Consider the following 15,990-nt stretch of genomic DNA (forward strand, 5'->3'; position numbering starts at 1 on the left):
AAGAATACTGTACAGTTGTCTCTGTTCTTTACGGGACCTAAACAGAATAGAAACACAAATAAGGTGCTCTGCAGGTTCTTGTGTTTTTTGTTATTGTTTGTTTTGCTTTTTTGGTTGCTCTTTTTAAAAGACTTGCTCACTAGTAAGTCTGCTGCTGTGAAAAGTGATATTAACAAACATACAAATATCACTTTTCACAGCAGCAGACTGACTTAGTCCTGGCAAGCCTGGGGACAAATTAAGCTTTGGATGGGAAGGTCGGTAGGGGGGAAATAGGGGACGAGGGGGAACGCATGATGGGCTGGTGGGGGCCAAGGGCGATGTGGGGAGGTGAGCCCCTCACCCAGGGGTTGGAGCTCTGTGGCCAGAGCCTGCTGCCCACCACTCCAGGGCTGGAGCCCAACCCTACTGTCCTGAGGAAGGTGGGGAACTCACCTCCAGCATTTGTCTCAGGGCAGGAGGGTCCAACCCCTGCTGGTGGCCCTGGGGGAGGGACCACTGCTTCCCCCTTCCCCATCACTGCCCAGGAGGCTGTGGTTGCAAGAAATGCCCCTGGTGTACATATGCAGCCATGGTGGCTGCATTTGAGAAACACTGATCTAGACACACATAACAAATTAGTAATTCAAGGTTACAGCAGAAGAGCACTTATTGATTGCATTACAGATTGTGCAAGGGGTGAACGATTTACCTTCGTGTTTATTTTTGTAGGCTTATATAATTGGCATCACTCAATACTTGATTTTTTATAAGTAGGAAGTAAATGGCACTAAAATGCTCTCTTTTGTGTAGGACTTGTCTGATGTGAAAGCACGTTTTGCTTTTTGCTTTAATTTTGAGTAACGCAAGCTACACAAAGATCATCAAAACTATCCAGCCATAAAAGTACACTTCGTCAAGCAAGGAGTAGACTGCCTTTGCCCTGTGAATTATACTAATTCTTATGCTTTCTGTTTCTAGTCTTGTCAATTTAAACACTTTGTTCTGCACAGCTATGCTTTATACTGCATACATTGACTTATTTATTTCAAAGTAGCAAGGGGCAGAAGAAGTCAACTGCATTAAGTTTTGTGTTTTCCGAACCAGCCAAGATACCTTAGATTAAGGATTATTATTTGCTGGATGAATGACCATAACTAAGGACACCAGGATGATGAAAATAAGTGATATGGCTGTGAAAAAAGCTAATGCAGTCTTGGGATGCATCAGGCGAGGTATTTCTAGTAGAGATAAGGAGGTTTTAGTACCATTATACAAGGCATTTGTGAGACCTCATCTGGAATACTCTGTGCAGTTCTGGTCTCCCATGTTTAAGAAGGATGAATTCAAACTGGAACAGGTACAGAGAAGGGCTACTAGGATGATCCAAGGAATGGAAAACCTGGCTTATGAAAGGAGACTCAAGGAGCTTGGCTTGTTTAGCCTAACCAAAAGAAGGTTGAGTGGAGATATGATTGCTCTCTATAAGTATATCAGAGGGATAAATTCCAGAGAGGGAGAGGAATTATTTAAGCTCAGTACCAGTGTGGACAAAAGAACAAATGGACATAAACTAGTCATCGGGAAGTTTAGACTTGAAATTAGACGAAGGTTTCTAATCATCAGAGGAGTGAACTTTTGGAATAGCCTTCCAAGGGAAACAGTGGGGGCAAAAGACCTATCTGGCTTGAAGATTAAACTCGATAAGTTTATGGAAGAGATGGTATGATGGGATCACATGATTTTGGCAATTAATTGAGCTTTAACTAGTCATAGTAAATAGGCCCAATGGCCTGTGATGGGATGTTAGATGGGGTGGGATCTGAGTTACTACAGAGAATTCTTTCCTGGGTATCTGGCTGGTGAATCTTGCTCAGATGCTCAGGGTTCAGCTGATCACCATATTTGGGGTCAGGAAGGAATTTTCCTCCAGGGCAGATTGGAAGAGGCCTTGGAGGTTTTTCGCCTTCCTCTGGGGCATGGGTCACTTACTGGAGGATTCTCTTTTCCTTGAAGTCTTTAAACCATGGTTTGAGGACTTCAGTAGCTCAGACATAGGTGAGAGGTTTATCGCAGAGGTGGGTGGGTGAGACTCTGTGGACTGTTGTGCAGGAGGTCAGACTAGATGATCATAATGGTTCCTTCTGACCTTAATATCTATGAATCTAAGTAATTGCACATGATAAAAATCTGTAATAGTTGATTATCAAAGTAGAGAAAACCTTGCAACTGAAAAAAGAAGTCGATAGCTTAGAACATAAGAATAGCCGTTCTGGATCAGACCAGTGGTCTTTCTAGCCCATATCCTGTTGTCTTAGAGTGGACAGTTCCTGATGCTTCAAAGGAAATAAACAGAATAGGGCATTTATTGAGTGATCCATTCCCTGTCGTCCAGTCCCAGATTCTGGCAGTCAGATGTTTAGGACACCCAGCATATGAGGTTGCGTCCCTGACCATTTTGGATAATAGCCATTGATGTACCTATCCTCCATGAACCAATTGCTCTTTATGTGGCTGTCCCTAGGAGTTTGATATGTTGAAGCATGTTTCTGAATAAAGAACTTCAATACTATAAATTAATATTACACCTCCATATGCTGATCTACTTCTTAATTTTTTATTTTTGTTACATTGGGAATCACTGATTGTCTTCAATTTTCTTTCAGTAAAACGCTTCAGAGAACCAAAGCATGAAAGACGTCCTTGGAGGATATGGTAAGTCTTTAATAGCTCCTAGAATGTTTTTTATATCCTAGATGTTCAGCTCATGGAAAATGAAAGAATGATCACTTGCATATAATGTATAATATGAGAAAGCACTTTAATAGTCAGACTTAAGGGAATACATGAGGAATGATGGACGCAAATCTGACATCAGGAATCATAACATTCAAAAACTGGTAAGAGAACACTTCAGCCTCTCTGGCCACTCAGTAAAAGATTTAAGGGTGGAAATTTTGCAACAGAAAAGCTTCAAAAACAGAGTCCAGCGAGAAACTGCTGAGCTTGAATTAATATGCAAACTTGATACCATTAACTTGGGTTTGAATAGAGACTGGGAGTGGCTGGGTCATTACACATATTGAATCTATTTCCCTAAGTTAAGTATCCTTACACCTTCTTGTCAACTATCTAAATGGGCCATCTTGATTATCACTACAACAGTTTTTTTTCTCCTGCTGATAATAGCTCATCTTAACTAATTAGCCTCTCACAGTTTGTATGGCAACTTCCAACTTAACTGTACGTGTGTGTGTGTATATATTTATATATCTTCTTGCTATATGTTCCATTCTATGCATCTGATGAAGTGGGCTGTAGCCCACAAAAGCTTATGCTCTAATAAATTTGTTAGTCTCTAAGGTGCCACAAGTATTCCAGTCATTATTTTACTGTATGTTTTTCCTGTTCGTTCTGTCTTACTACATACCCCTTTAGAAATCTTATTCTAAATGCTAAAGATTCAAAAAATATTTGTGTGAAAGCTTGAGGTATCGTTTTTAAAGTAGCTGTTTTACTCCCTTTTCTGTACACCAAACTAAATCTTCCCTAAAATATGCCTGTGCAGATCCTTGTTGAGGCTTTGGGATCCATGTATTTAATTGAAGGTAGAATTTGGCCCATAATGTTGAAAAGCAGAATGTCTTGTCAGAGCTTTGTAAACTTGGACTCTTAGCTGATGTGCGGGTTCATATAAACACTATTCAGATTACCCCCAAAATGTCTTTCCTTTGTCATCTGTTTTTTCATTTATTGAAATGTCTAATATTTCTTAAAGAAAAGGCTTTAAAATGAAATTAAACCACAAAAATATCAGGAAAAATACTAAGTCTTTCAAAAGTAAATGGGGTCTTAAATTACAGGCCAAATTTTCAAACTTGGATGCTAAAAAATTTGTTTAGGCACCTAAATAGAACTATTTTGTAAGGTACCTTTTTGTAAATTGAAATCTAAATAAGTACCTGGACCTGGCTTTTCAGTGGTACTGAGCAGAAACAACTGCTGTTTGAAAACAGCTAAGGTTACACCTTTAAACATTAGGTCCCAGATATTTTTTGGCACCCAAGCTTAAAAATGTGGCCCAACCATTCTGAATACATATATTACCTAGTGTAAACAGTTTCACTTTTAGCATATGCCAGACAAAACTATCTAAAATGAACACCCAAGATTGGCCAATTTAGGGAACCTAGTTGATCTTCATGAAAGAAGTTGACACTGGTTGAAAGTAAATTCCTTGCAGCTTGTTGTTAGAGTAAATTTTCTAGCTACATTACATGTAACTGCAATTCTCAGCTCTTGTGTGAGCATCAGATTTAATTTGAAGACGTTAACATTATCTTGTGTAACTTCACTGTTTGATCCAATGATCAACATGCAGCTATTCAGGAGTTGAAGTTGGTAATAAATTCTCTATTTTATATGCTATTTGTTTCATCATATGATCCTGGAGAACTGTTTTGTAGAGTTTTAACTCATTATTTGGTTGCCTATGAAATACTGACTTAAAGCAAACTTCAGATGAGTTATGATTGAAAGAAGCCAGTCTGGTCCTCTCCATCAGCCAGCATGGGAATAGTTTGACTTCAGTAAGTAAGATATACCTGGTGGAACCTACATCCAAAGGATCATGATTTCCCTTCTGAAAATGAATGTAGTGTGTTCCTTATATATAATTTCCCCTTCTTATTTATCAGTCTTCATTGTGCAAAGGTCACCAGATACATTAGTATGCTCCTTCAGCCTGCTTACGGCTTGAGGACAGAACTAGATCTGTCATTCACTGGCAGCAGGGGAATGTCGTATCCACTGAAGCTCCCTTCAGTTTTGTCTGCCTCCACAGTGACATGTGGCTCAGCCCGATATTCTGCTGCAGGGCTTTTCTAAGAGAAATGTCAACTTTCTATTTAAAATTTCTGTATAATATTTTGACTCAATAACTTGTCCATCTCATTTCCAGCAGTGTCTTGGGGTTGCATTTGCCTTTGGAAAGACTGTCCTCTTAGTGCTGCTTCTTCTTGGGAGGCATTTGCAACAGCTGTTGTCTTTGCAGGCATCAGGAGATAAGTTAGGCCAAGGGAAAACCATTGGCAAAAGGAAAGATCTTGGCCTCCTGCTTCATCTCTCTCCCTCCAATCAAGTGTCTTGTTGAGGAGGTTGGCCAGCTCTGTGGGAAGAATACAGTTCCCCCACAACCCAGTCTGGGCACAAAAGAAGCTAGGGTGGATTGGAGAGGCCAAGAGAGATGCACGGTATGTCTGCTTTGCAGCTGGGAGGTGTGACTGCATCTTGTGTAAGCATACCTGAGCTAGCTTTAATCTAGCTAGATTAAAGTTAGCTTGAACAACGATGGGAGTGTAGCCATGGAAGCTGGAGCAGCAGCGGGGCTAGCCTCCTGAGTACAAGGACTGGGTACATATCCAAGTGGCTAGCCTGTTCTGCTGCGCCTTAGCTTTGATCTAGATACATCAATCTTGGGTGGGCCTGTACAAGTTGCAATATCATATCTTCATTGTAGTGTAAATGTACCCACAGGCACAGTCTCCACAGCCCAGGCAGTATTGCCTCTGCCTCCATCCCGCAAGCAAGAAAGGAGGCAGGCAAGATTGGGAAAAACTGGCTTGCAGGCAAGTGACTATTCTCCCATACTGTCAGGGAGTCACTGTTTCTAAAGGGGGAAGATTTTTTGCCTGAACTATGGCCTCCTTACTGTACAGGCCCTTCCATTAAACACACTAAGTGCCCTCACATGCTTTCACAAGCAGTACTAACATGGGTGCGCAGTATTGCAAGTATGAGCCCTCAACTAGAAATCCTATGACATAAGGGTGTCTTGCTGAAAAAGAGAGCAGGACACATCTTTCATGTAGGTATATGGGGCCTTCATCACTGAGATCAGATGCTCATGCAAATCAGTCCCCAGCTCTTATTGCTACAATGGGAAACTTTATGGGAAGTTGAGGCTATTCAGAGTAATCAGAAAAGTAGACTTACAATCCTGGCTTCTGCCAGACACTGTAGAAAGAAATTCCCATTTTTACATCCCAGAGGCAACTCTTCCTTTCTGCATATGGATGTCACCGTTTTTCAGCTTCAATCATTACCCCACAGGCAGCTTTCTTTTTGCATATGGATGTCGCTGTTTTGTTTAACTTTGATCATTACCACTTCTTCTGGCTAGTGCTTCCAGGTCTCTTCCAGGATCAATGTAGTATTAATACCAGCTTTAAGGAAGAAGAAAATTCTATTTTATTTCTGCCTGGACAGTTTTACTGATCAGGGCTTTGTACAGAGAGACCTGAAAAATCAGCACACTATGATATTGTTCTTGGAGTACTTTGGATTCATGATAAAAACAAACATACAATGTCAGAGAAGTCGGTCATAGGCCTGGCCTTAGGGTGAATGCGGTTATGTACAAGGTCTCTTTTCAACAGAATATTAATAGAAGATGAAGATGGCCATAAAGGAAAAGTGGTGTCATGGAAGAAAATGCAGTTTTGTTGGAGCGTACTGGGAATGCTGATCTCATGCACAGACATGCATCAATGAACACAAGACCTGTCCAGTAATTCCTGCAATCCCCTCTGCATTATCACATTGGCTGTGGAGATCAAGGTTCTATTATATACTCTCTCCTCTCTCAGGAACAATGGAAAAGGTAGGAAGGCGCATAGGCCACAGGGCACTTCATTTCAGTTTCCAGATGCAAGGTCACCATTGTAAATCAGTTTGACCTGGTGACCACTTGGCATCTGGAAACAGCAGTAGTCCCCTGTGGCCTCTTTGTGCACCATATGAGATGGTGAGTGACCTCTCACAAAGCTTGGCAATGTCTTTCCTATGTGACTTCCCACCTGTTCTGCTGCTAGCCAAGATCATACAAAAGATGGAAGCGTCAAAAAAGTGGAAGTCTGTTTATGCCTTCCTGGCTGAAGACTATGGCTTTGAGGCCTGATTAACCTAGTGTTCATTGGATCTTCTGATGTTTCTATCTCATAATGAAGTAAGCTTGATCTCCCTTAATGTTTGGTATCAGCTGAGGCTGATGTGAATCAGGTGCTATTGTTCTAGAAATTAGGAATTGCAATGAGCTTCAGCACTTTAAAATATTGTTTCCAGTGACCAATCCTAAACTTTAAAGTCATTGAAAATCTAAAACTCTTTGCTTCCCACATACTAGAAATTAATCTAGAGCTGAAATTCCTAGTCGGTGCCCCTCAGCAAGTAGTTTTCTATTTTTAAAACACAACATCTAGTTCCTAAACTTCCCAGCTGATGTGTGTGGTACTTGTTGGTGCTGATGAGGTAGATAACTTGCTGTTTTCTCAGTTCCTACATTCAACTCTCTGCATCTGGTGCTGAAGATGAGAGAATAGAGCTAAGGGACAAGAAAACCAGGAAGGGGACAAGAATACAGGGCAAGAACACTGTGTTGGTCTTTAAAAAGGAGAAATTTTTTTGAATTAATGCAAAAAGCCAGCAAAGGAAACAATAGACAATGAAAGAAAAGGAGAAAAATATTAAGTAACAAAAGGAGAGAACAGAGCTCATCCAGATGCACTGTTTTGATACATGTTTCCCATACTTCGTGATGTGAATAAAATGTGTACTGACCCCTCTAATTTTGTGCAGAAGAAAAGAGAATGTTCTTGATCTGGACTCACTGACATAGTCTGTATCTAGTGTAAAGGAGTCGTATTTTTAAAACTTTCCATAGTGATGGGATCTTTTTTCTCAATTAGTTTGCTACTTGGCAGTAATATTTGATGTATAACTTGCATTGTAATTTAATTGAGACAAGGTGGATGAGGTAATATCTTTTATTGAGCCAGCTTCTGTTGGTGGACGAGACAAGCTTTCGAGGAAGAAGAGCTCTCTGTAAGCTTGAAAGCTTGTCTATCACCAAAAGAAGTTGGTCCAATAAAAGATATTACTTCACCCACCTTCTCTCGCTATTAATGGCCAGTCTGTTTGATTTATTTGGAGGTGGTGGGGTGGGAGGAAAGTGCAGGTGTTAGAAGGCAGTTGAGCATGTTTTTATTTTCTGCTCCTACCTGTGCTGCTGACTCCTTGCTAGAGGAGGAGAAAGTAACAGCAACACACACGTCCTGTACAAGTACTATATAGAAACAAACACTGTCTTCATTGCAAAGCTTCTGTTGGACTATATTTTATTTTAAATAAATAGGGAATAAGAACTGCTGCTGAATGAAATGGTGAGCAAAAGAAGTTCCTTGTTCTTCAAGTTACCTTTTCAGGAGGAAGAGCTCTGTGTAAACTCGAAAGGTTGGCACTCTCGCCATCAGAAGTTGGTTCAATAAAAAAAATATTACCTCACCCATCTTGGCTCTCTAATATCCTGGGATCAACATGGCTACAACAACACTGCATACAACAATGGAAGATATTGTAAATTAATTGACATTCAGTATAGCCATTTACTTCCAGGCTAAAATATCAACATCAGCTTTTTAATAAACTAGACTTTAGATGAAGGGAGCATTATCTAGCTGTTAAAGTGCAGAACTAATGGCCAGATGATCTGAATTGTATTCCTCGCTCTGCCACAAACCTGCTATAAATGCATAAATAAAAAATAAAAAAATATTTCTTGCAAGACTGTGCTATATTTGTTTATAAAATTCTATTAATCTCTTTACTGTTACTGTAATGCTATTCTGTAATCTACACAAAATACTAGCAGCCTCTCCCCACTGCTTAAATTATAACAGAAGGAGGTGATAGTGAAGTTTCATATTATTCAGAACAGGTACATTACAAAGTACAAATTTAAAACTGCACTTTGTCAGAAATTAATGTGTTATGACTTGGTAATTTGAAAAAGTCCATAATTAGTACTGGGCTCTGACTAATTAGTATGAATTAGCAAGGTTCTACTATATTTTGATTGTTTAATGTAAGTACTTTTCAAAATCCAATCCTTTTTATTTTATACAGGTTTTTAGATACGTCCAAACAAGCCATAGGGATGTTGTTCATACACTTTGCAAATGTGTATTTATCAGACCTAACTGAAGAGGACCCTTGTTCACTGTGAGTGCTGTGAATTTGAGTAAACTACTCTTTAGGGAAATATCTTTTCTGAGATTCATTGACAGTTTAATTGGGGGTTGATGGTTGGAAAAAGAATCTGAGGAACTATATGAGGGGTTTTTGAAAGTTCACATTTTAAGAATAACTAATGGAGGATCAGAATTCTGGTATCGTTTCCTTGTCAGTGTGAACTGGGAATCATTGAGAGGCAATTGAGTGTCCTGACGCCTTGTATTGTGGGGAGAAAAGCACCTTGTATCTCCAAGGAAACATCACCCCACACACACACACACACCCCTCCTCTCTTGCCAAATTAATGTATCATTAATAAGGATATGATTTAGTCATGGAGGTCACAGATTCGGTGACTTTAACAAACCTCTGTGACTTCTTCGGCTTCAGCCCCTGCAGCTGTGCCGTGGGCTGAGATCATCAGTCCTTTTTCCCCCCATCCCCTCGTATTTTTTAGGAAAACTCAGAGACAGGTTGTGGGCTTCTATGAATTCTTGTTTATTGTCCACGACCTGTCCGTGACTTTTACTAAAAATAACTGAAAAAATCTTAACTTTAATTGTTAAAAACCACATCCTAACAGAAGGAAAGGTTGTAACACAAGGCTGTTGTCGGGGGAGGGAGGAGGCGGTCAAGGAAGTAGGGGATCCTAGAGAGCTAAGAAAATCTACTATGGTTCCAATAAGTATCATGCATAAACACTCCAAAAATCTTACATTAATCCAGTCAGGCATGAATATTAAGTCAGAGTGGTGTCTGAGGATATTTTATAATGGCTTTCCTGTCTGTTTTCTAAAATGCAGTATTACTTTCACTGTTAATGCTGAAAAATGTTGCTCAGCATGTAGGAGGCTAATTCAGAAAACATTAATTTTGCAATCTCATGCTCTGAGCATTGTGACTATGCATATAAATTCCATTATGTTAATTCTGAAGATTTATGTCTTTGAGACAATTTTGAGCTCCTGAGTCTTTACCAGCAGCTACAGAAGGAAATGGAGGAGAGTTTGGGGTCTTTCTTGAAATGCGCTCCTGCCCAACAGCTTACTCTTCTGGTAATGGGTGCTGTAAAGCCACTTTTAACAGCATATCATTTTGGACCGGCATTTTACACTCTTGAGTCCCAACTAGAGGGTTGGCTCCACACACTGCACCAAAGGACACTGCTTACTTAGAAACTTCTGAGCTCATGTTCAGTGGGCTGTTCTCGGTTGATTTGAAATGGTGGCTCTACATAGCAAATCAAGAAATTATTATTGGAAGGCCATTGTATTTTTATCTAATAATTACACAAGGTTTTAGCTTTAAAAAGTCTTATAAATAGACTGGTATTATGAAAAACTTCAGTGTAATTGTAGCTCCTAATCTTGTGGGAATGCAAGAGACAGAGACAGAATCTTGTCACATTAGGCTGTCCACCTAAACTGACAGGTTTCAGATATAACTTAGTTATACGAATTAACGTAAGGCCAATGGCTTGTTCCTCCACCATTCACAGTACATTTTAAAGAAAGATGATTATTGAGATATCCCATGTTTACAATTCATGTATATGATAGGATCTTCTTTTGACCTCTGAATGATTAGAATACAGCATAGACAGGGATTGTTGATTTACATTGTCGGACCCTACTCATACGTATATACAGGTTTCAGAGTAGCAGCCATGTTGGTCTGTATTCACAAAAAGAAAAGGAGTACTTGTGGCACCTTAGAGACTAACCAATTTATTTGAGCATAAGTTTTCGTGAGCTACAGCTCACTTCGTCGGGTGCATTCAGTGGAATCCGATGAAGTGAGCTGTAGCTCATGAAAGCTTAAGCTCAAATAAATTTGTTAGTCTCTAAGGTGCCACAAGTACTCCTTTTCTTTTCACCTAAACTGAGTCATTTTTAACTTCTGGGAGTACAAAAAGGCATCAAGAAACTAGTACTCAGAATTCAGGGAGCTGCAAGTTAAAATCCCTGAACAAACTTTACGGGCAGATTTTAAATACCTTAAGATAAGGAGGATTGTAATTTAAACACTTAATTAGAAAGGAGCAAGCAACTGCACTATAATATAGCCTACTAGATATTTTCCCAGTCTTTGGACTGCAGTGACCTCTTGTGGTCTTTGGAATAAAATGGTTTGTGTTAGCGATACTTGTGTTGCTTGTTGGTTCCTCTGCTAAACACTTAAAAATTGATTATATGGTCCTCTTAATCATAATTTTGAAGCAGAGTTGTTGTGTTAACATTTTAAAAAAATAATTATGGAAATACCAATTCTGCACAAAAAGCTGTGTGTGTAAGACCTGGGTGCAAAATGGCATGTTAACAGAAGTTTTGCTTTCTTTTTATATTCTTGCTGAGCCTCTTCTGAATCCCAAAACTGGTGTTGAGGCTCCAAACTGTTCAGTTTGGGAGACTACCATTTTAACCCTTTACACCCCATCTCCTCTTTCTAATAGTACCCATTTCACCACTACAGCCCTTTTCTTCCAATCACTAGAGCAGGGGTGGGCAAACTTTTTGGGCCGAGGGCCAGATCTGGGTGGGGAAGTTGTATGCAGGGCTGGGGCAGGGGGTTGGGGTGCAGGAGGGAGTGCAGGGTGTGGGAGGAGGTGCGGTGTGCAGGAACAAGTTCAGGGTAAGGGATTGAGGCAGAGGAGGGATGTGGGTGTATGAAGGGGCTCAGAGAAGGAGGTTGGTGTGTGGAGGGCAGGAGGGGGCTCAGGGAAGGGGTGCAGGAGATGTGTGGATGGGAGCAGGGCAGGGGGTCGGGGTGCGGGGTATGGCGGGGGCCTCAGGGCAGGGGGCTAAGGGGCAGGGGATGTGTGAGATGCAGGCAGGGGGCTCAGAGCAGGGAGTTGGGGGGCAGGGTGCAGGAGGGGTTCAGGCTCCGGCCCAGCGCCGCTTACCTAAGGTGGCTCCAGGGTGGCGGAGGTGTGCACCAGGGCAGGCTGCCTGCCTGCCCTCCTGCCCTGGCCCCACATCACACCGATCTGGGAAGCGGCCAGCACCATGTCCCTGCGTGGCCCCGGTGGGGCGCGGGCACAGGGCTCTGCGTGCTGCCCTTGCTGCACCTCTAGGTACCTCCCCTGAAGCTCCCATTGGCCATGGTTCCCTGTTCCCGGCCAATGGGAGCTGGGGGGGGGCGGTGCCTGGAGGCAAGGGCAATGCATGGAGCCCTCTGCCTCTTCTCCCTCCCCTCCCATCCCCCAGGCCACAGGGACGTGGTGCCAGCTGCTTCTGAGAGCAGCGCGGGGCCTGCAGCACCATGGGGGGCAATCCCGTGGGCCGGATCCAGAGCCCTGACGGGCCAGATCCGGCCCACGGGCCGTAGTTTGCCCACCCCTGCACTAAAGAGTGCCAATAGCTTCCTCTGAGACACCAGTTTTCCTCCTGCAGATGTGCAAGTAAAACAGACAATGTTGTCACCCTTTCTACTTGGGCACACCATCCACATGGAAGCACGAATCCCAGGTAGCAGTACAAAGAGTTACCATCAAGACCCCTGACTGGCTTCAAGTATTCATGTTAAAAATTTTCAACCCAATGTGGCCTTTAAAAGAACAGTTTAATGTCATGTCACTGGTAGCACCTGAGCTGTTACCTTGTTCAACCAAGAGTGATTAGCAAATGAGATACCAGAACATCTTGTAAGTCAATGTGACATTCTGGTGAAGATATAACTCATGATTCACTTAAATTCCATAATAATCCCTTTAGCTTTTGGTGTATACCATACAGCCAAAAGTTTCTTTTAAAACAACTTAACAGTAGAGTAGCAACTATATAACGATTGAAATAGTTATATATATTAAAAAGAAAAGGGGATTTAGACAGTCTTTCTGAAGATACGTACAATTAACATATTCAGAATGGTTATATACAGTAATTGACTTGGTGGAAATAAATCAGTCCAGTCTAATGTTTGGTGGAATTACTTTACATTTGTATTCTATAGTTATTACACCATACATGTTTTGTATTCAGCACCGGGCTGTTCATAGCTGGGTCTACAAGCATTACTTTTCAGTAGAAAAACTGATGGCTGCAGCATCTCACGTATGTAAGAGCTGTGCCTTCCTTTAACATCCACATGCAGCAAGTCCATATTTTCCATGACTGGAATGAGTTTGACTTTTTTTTTTCATTTTGAGCTGTTTCCCAAGCTATATAAGAAACAAGATGTTTTTAAAATAAGATGTTGTTCTCTGGCTCCACTTAAATGAAGTCTTTCCAAATAGAGAAATGAGAGTGGGAAGATGAAGTTGGTTTTAACTTGAGGACATAAAATGCAAATTGGAGTTTGTACACAGAAATACATGGAGCTTCATTTAACATTTAACTTGAAGGACAAATACTAGTAGTGGGGTAGTTATAAAACTGTTTAAAATCTCGGATAAGAAATGGGAGCAAATACATAACTGTTCAAGTTTTTAAAATCTCATAGTGATGCTGGCCTTTTAGAGAGGCAAGCAAATTTACCCTTTGTCAGTTGCAGTAATATGATGCCCGCTAACTCCAGGGGGAAAAAACCATGCTCATGGTTTTCTCTTCTGTACTTTCTCCCCCCTTCCAGGTACCTTATAAACTTCTTGCTGGATGCCACCTTAGGGATGCTGCTAATCTACGCTGGTGTGCGCGCAGTCAGCAGCATTGTGGAATGGCAGCAATGGGAGTCCCTTCGCTTTGGTGAATATGGTAAATATTTCTATTCTTGCAACTAAATGAATTGAAGAGTAGAGTCTTGCAGTGACACTGCACTTGCTTTTAAAGATGGTCAGTTAAACATTATTACACAAACGGGTGTGTAATAGTCAAGTCTAACACTTGACTAGCATCCTATGACAGACGCAGACTGGTTGGGTTCAGGAGTCTGATAGAAGGAAAACACACTGGATGAATAGTTTTCTGTTTCCTGAGTGACCAAGGCAGAGGCTACTGCAGAACAGTCAGGAAGGTGCTAGAAGCAATTAATTCAGGCAGACTCCATAAGACACCCGGAATCAATTAAGAACTGATTAGAAGCAATTAAAGGAAACAGGGTAATCAGATCACCTGAAGCCCGTTTAGAACCATCTGGGACTAGTTTAAAAGGAAGCCCCTTCAGAGAGGCCGGCTGCTAGGAGCTGGGAGTAGGAAGGTGTGTTGTGGGAAGATTGGGAGAAAGAAGGTGTACAGTAAAAGACCCGGGAGAACAAGCGTGGTCAGGTACCAAGGAGAGTGCTAGGAGGGGCTGTTTGGGGAAGTAGCACAGGGAAGGGCTATAGCTCTGGTAGTATAGGAAAACTACCTGTTTCTGCTGCCAATTAGGGTCCCTGGGCTGGAACCCGGAGAAGAAGGTGGGCGCGGGTTCCCCCCAGTGTCCACACACACAAACGCTCTCTGAGAAGGAAGACAGGGACTAAAGAGGGTTCTTACACCGAATCTGTTGACTGGCTAATGATGAAGGTGATTCAGTAAACTGTAACCCACCCTTCTAGGAGGGGAGAGAGGCTACACTGAGGGTCACAGCAAGCCTCTGAGGCAACCACCTAGAAGTGCAGAACCCCACAAGGCAAGGCTGGTGCTCTGGCACAACTGGTGTGAAAAGTGGGATTCTTGGTCACAGCACGGCGGGGTCGGGGGAGGGAGGGGGGAAGGTGCACTGGGGAGTTGGTTGGTTTTTTTGTTGGTTTTTTTAAGGGTCAATGTGCCCTCACCACAATGGAGGAATTGGTGAAAGCTCTGGTACAAGCCACAGCAGCCCAGCAGGAGGCTACGTGGATACAAGGGATGGCAGTGCAGGAATCTTCCCAGTTACAACAAGAAACCAACCAGTTGTTAGTGAACCAAGCCGCCCAAGATCGAGTTCTCCTCTGAGAGGTAGTGGACCAACTAAAGACCCTCTCCAACCAAACCCAAGGGCCCAGAGGGACACAAACGTCAAGGGCAACAGGCTGTCTACCAGAAATGATGGCCAGGGATGACATCTCCTGTCTTTTGAAAGAATTGCTCAGCGTGAGGCGTGGCCACAGGACCAGTGGGCCAATATTCTCACCTCTTTTCTGTGCGGAGAAGCCCGGAAGGCCCATTTTGATCTGCCTGCCGGGGATGCAGCTAGCTACCCCGGCTGAGGACAGAGTTCCTGGCCTGATCAGGCGTGATGGCAGCCCTACGGGCCCAGAAGTTCCATGATTGGAAGTACCAGGAGAGCAAGCCACCAAGGTCTCAGCTGTTAGATCTAATGCACCTTGCTCGGAAGTGGCTACAGCCTAAGGCATGCAGCTCAGAGAAAGTTTTGGAGACGTTGGTCATAGACGAATTTATGCGGAGACTATGCAAGACCTTTGTACGTGGGTAGGCAAGCACAACCCGTCCACCTACGATGAAACAGTCGTGCTGGTAGAGAGACAATTGATGGCCAGGGAATTGACCCATCTACCTAGGGAAGGCCCCATACGAGACAAGCGACTAACGCCAACCCCAGGGGTTCAGGTGACCAGGGACCCTTAGGTGGAAGAAGAGAGAGGCCGAAGACCAGATGGGACTCCAGGAGGATGGGAATGGATTGGGTGGGGGAAACCCCGAGCCTAAACCTCCTAATCCGTGGGATAGGAGAAGCAATTATAGGTCTTACGGGTGTGGAGAGCTGTGTTAGGCATGGCAGCCCAGTGCCCCAACCTCGAAGAGCACATGCAGTGTAATCTCGTGGACTGGAGTGGCCCATGCTCCCTCCTCAACCTTGTGGGGGTCGCAGTCACCCCCCACAAATATACAAGGCCAGTAAAAGTGGATGGGGTAGAAACGGTGGTGCTCATAGATTCGGGAGCACTATCACCCTGATCTCAGGTAAACTAGTCAAGCTCAGCAAGTTAACGCAAGCTAAACATACAGGGGTAACGTGTCCATGGGACTGTTAGCTACTACCCCATCATACCAGTAAAGCTAGAAGTTCAGGGAAATGTCACAA

General features: G+C 42.6%; 1 protein-coding gene across 1 annotated transcript in view; it reads left to right on the plus strand.

Moving 5' to 3' along the window:
- LOC140914485 (musculoskeletal embryonic nuclear protein 1-like) overlaps positions 1 to 15,990 on the plus strand; it is a 124,591-nt gene that overhangs the window by 69,164 nt on the left and 39,437 nt on the right. Inside the window, exons 2-4 of the mRNA XM_073352404.1 lie at positions 2,646 to 2,694; positions 8,941 to 9,036; positions 13,618 to 13,739. Of these exons, the coding sequence (XP_073208505.1) occupies positions 2,646 to 2,694; positions 8,941 to 9,036; positions 13,618 to 13,739 (267 nt within the window). The remainder of the gene's footprint in view (positions 1 to 2,645; positions 2,695 to 8,940; positions 9,037 to 13,617; positions 13,740 to 15,990) is intronic.

This window comes from Lepidochelys kempii, chromosome 7 (assembly GCF_965140265.1).
Source record: "Lepidochelys kempii isolate rLepKem1 chromosome 7, rLepKem1.hap2, whole genome shotgun sequence".
NCBI classification, from domain to species: Eukaryota; Metazoa; Chordata; order Testudines; family Cheloniidae; genus Lepidochelys; species Lepidochelys kempii.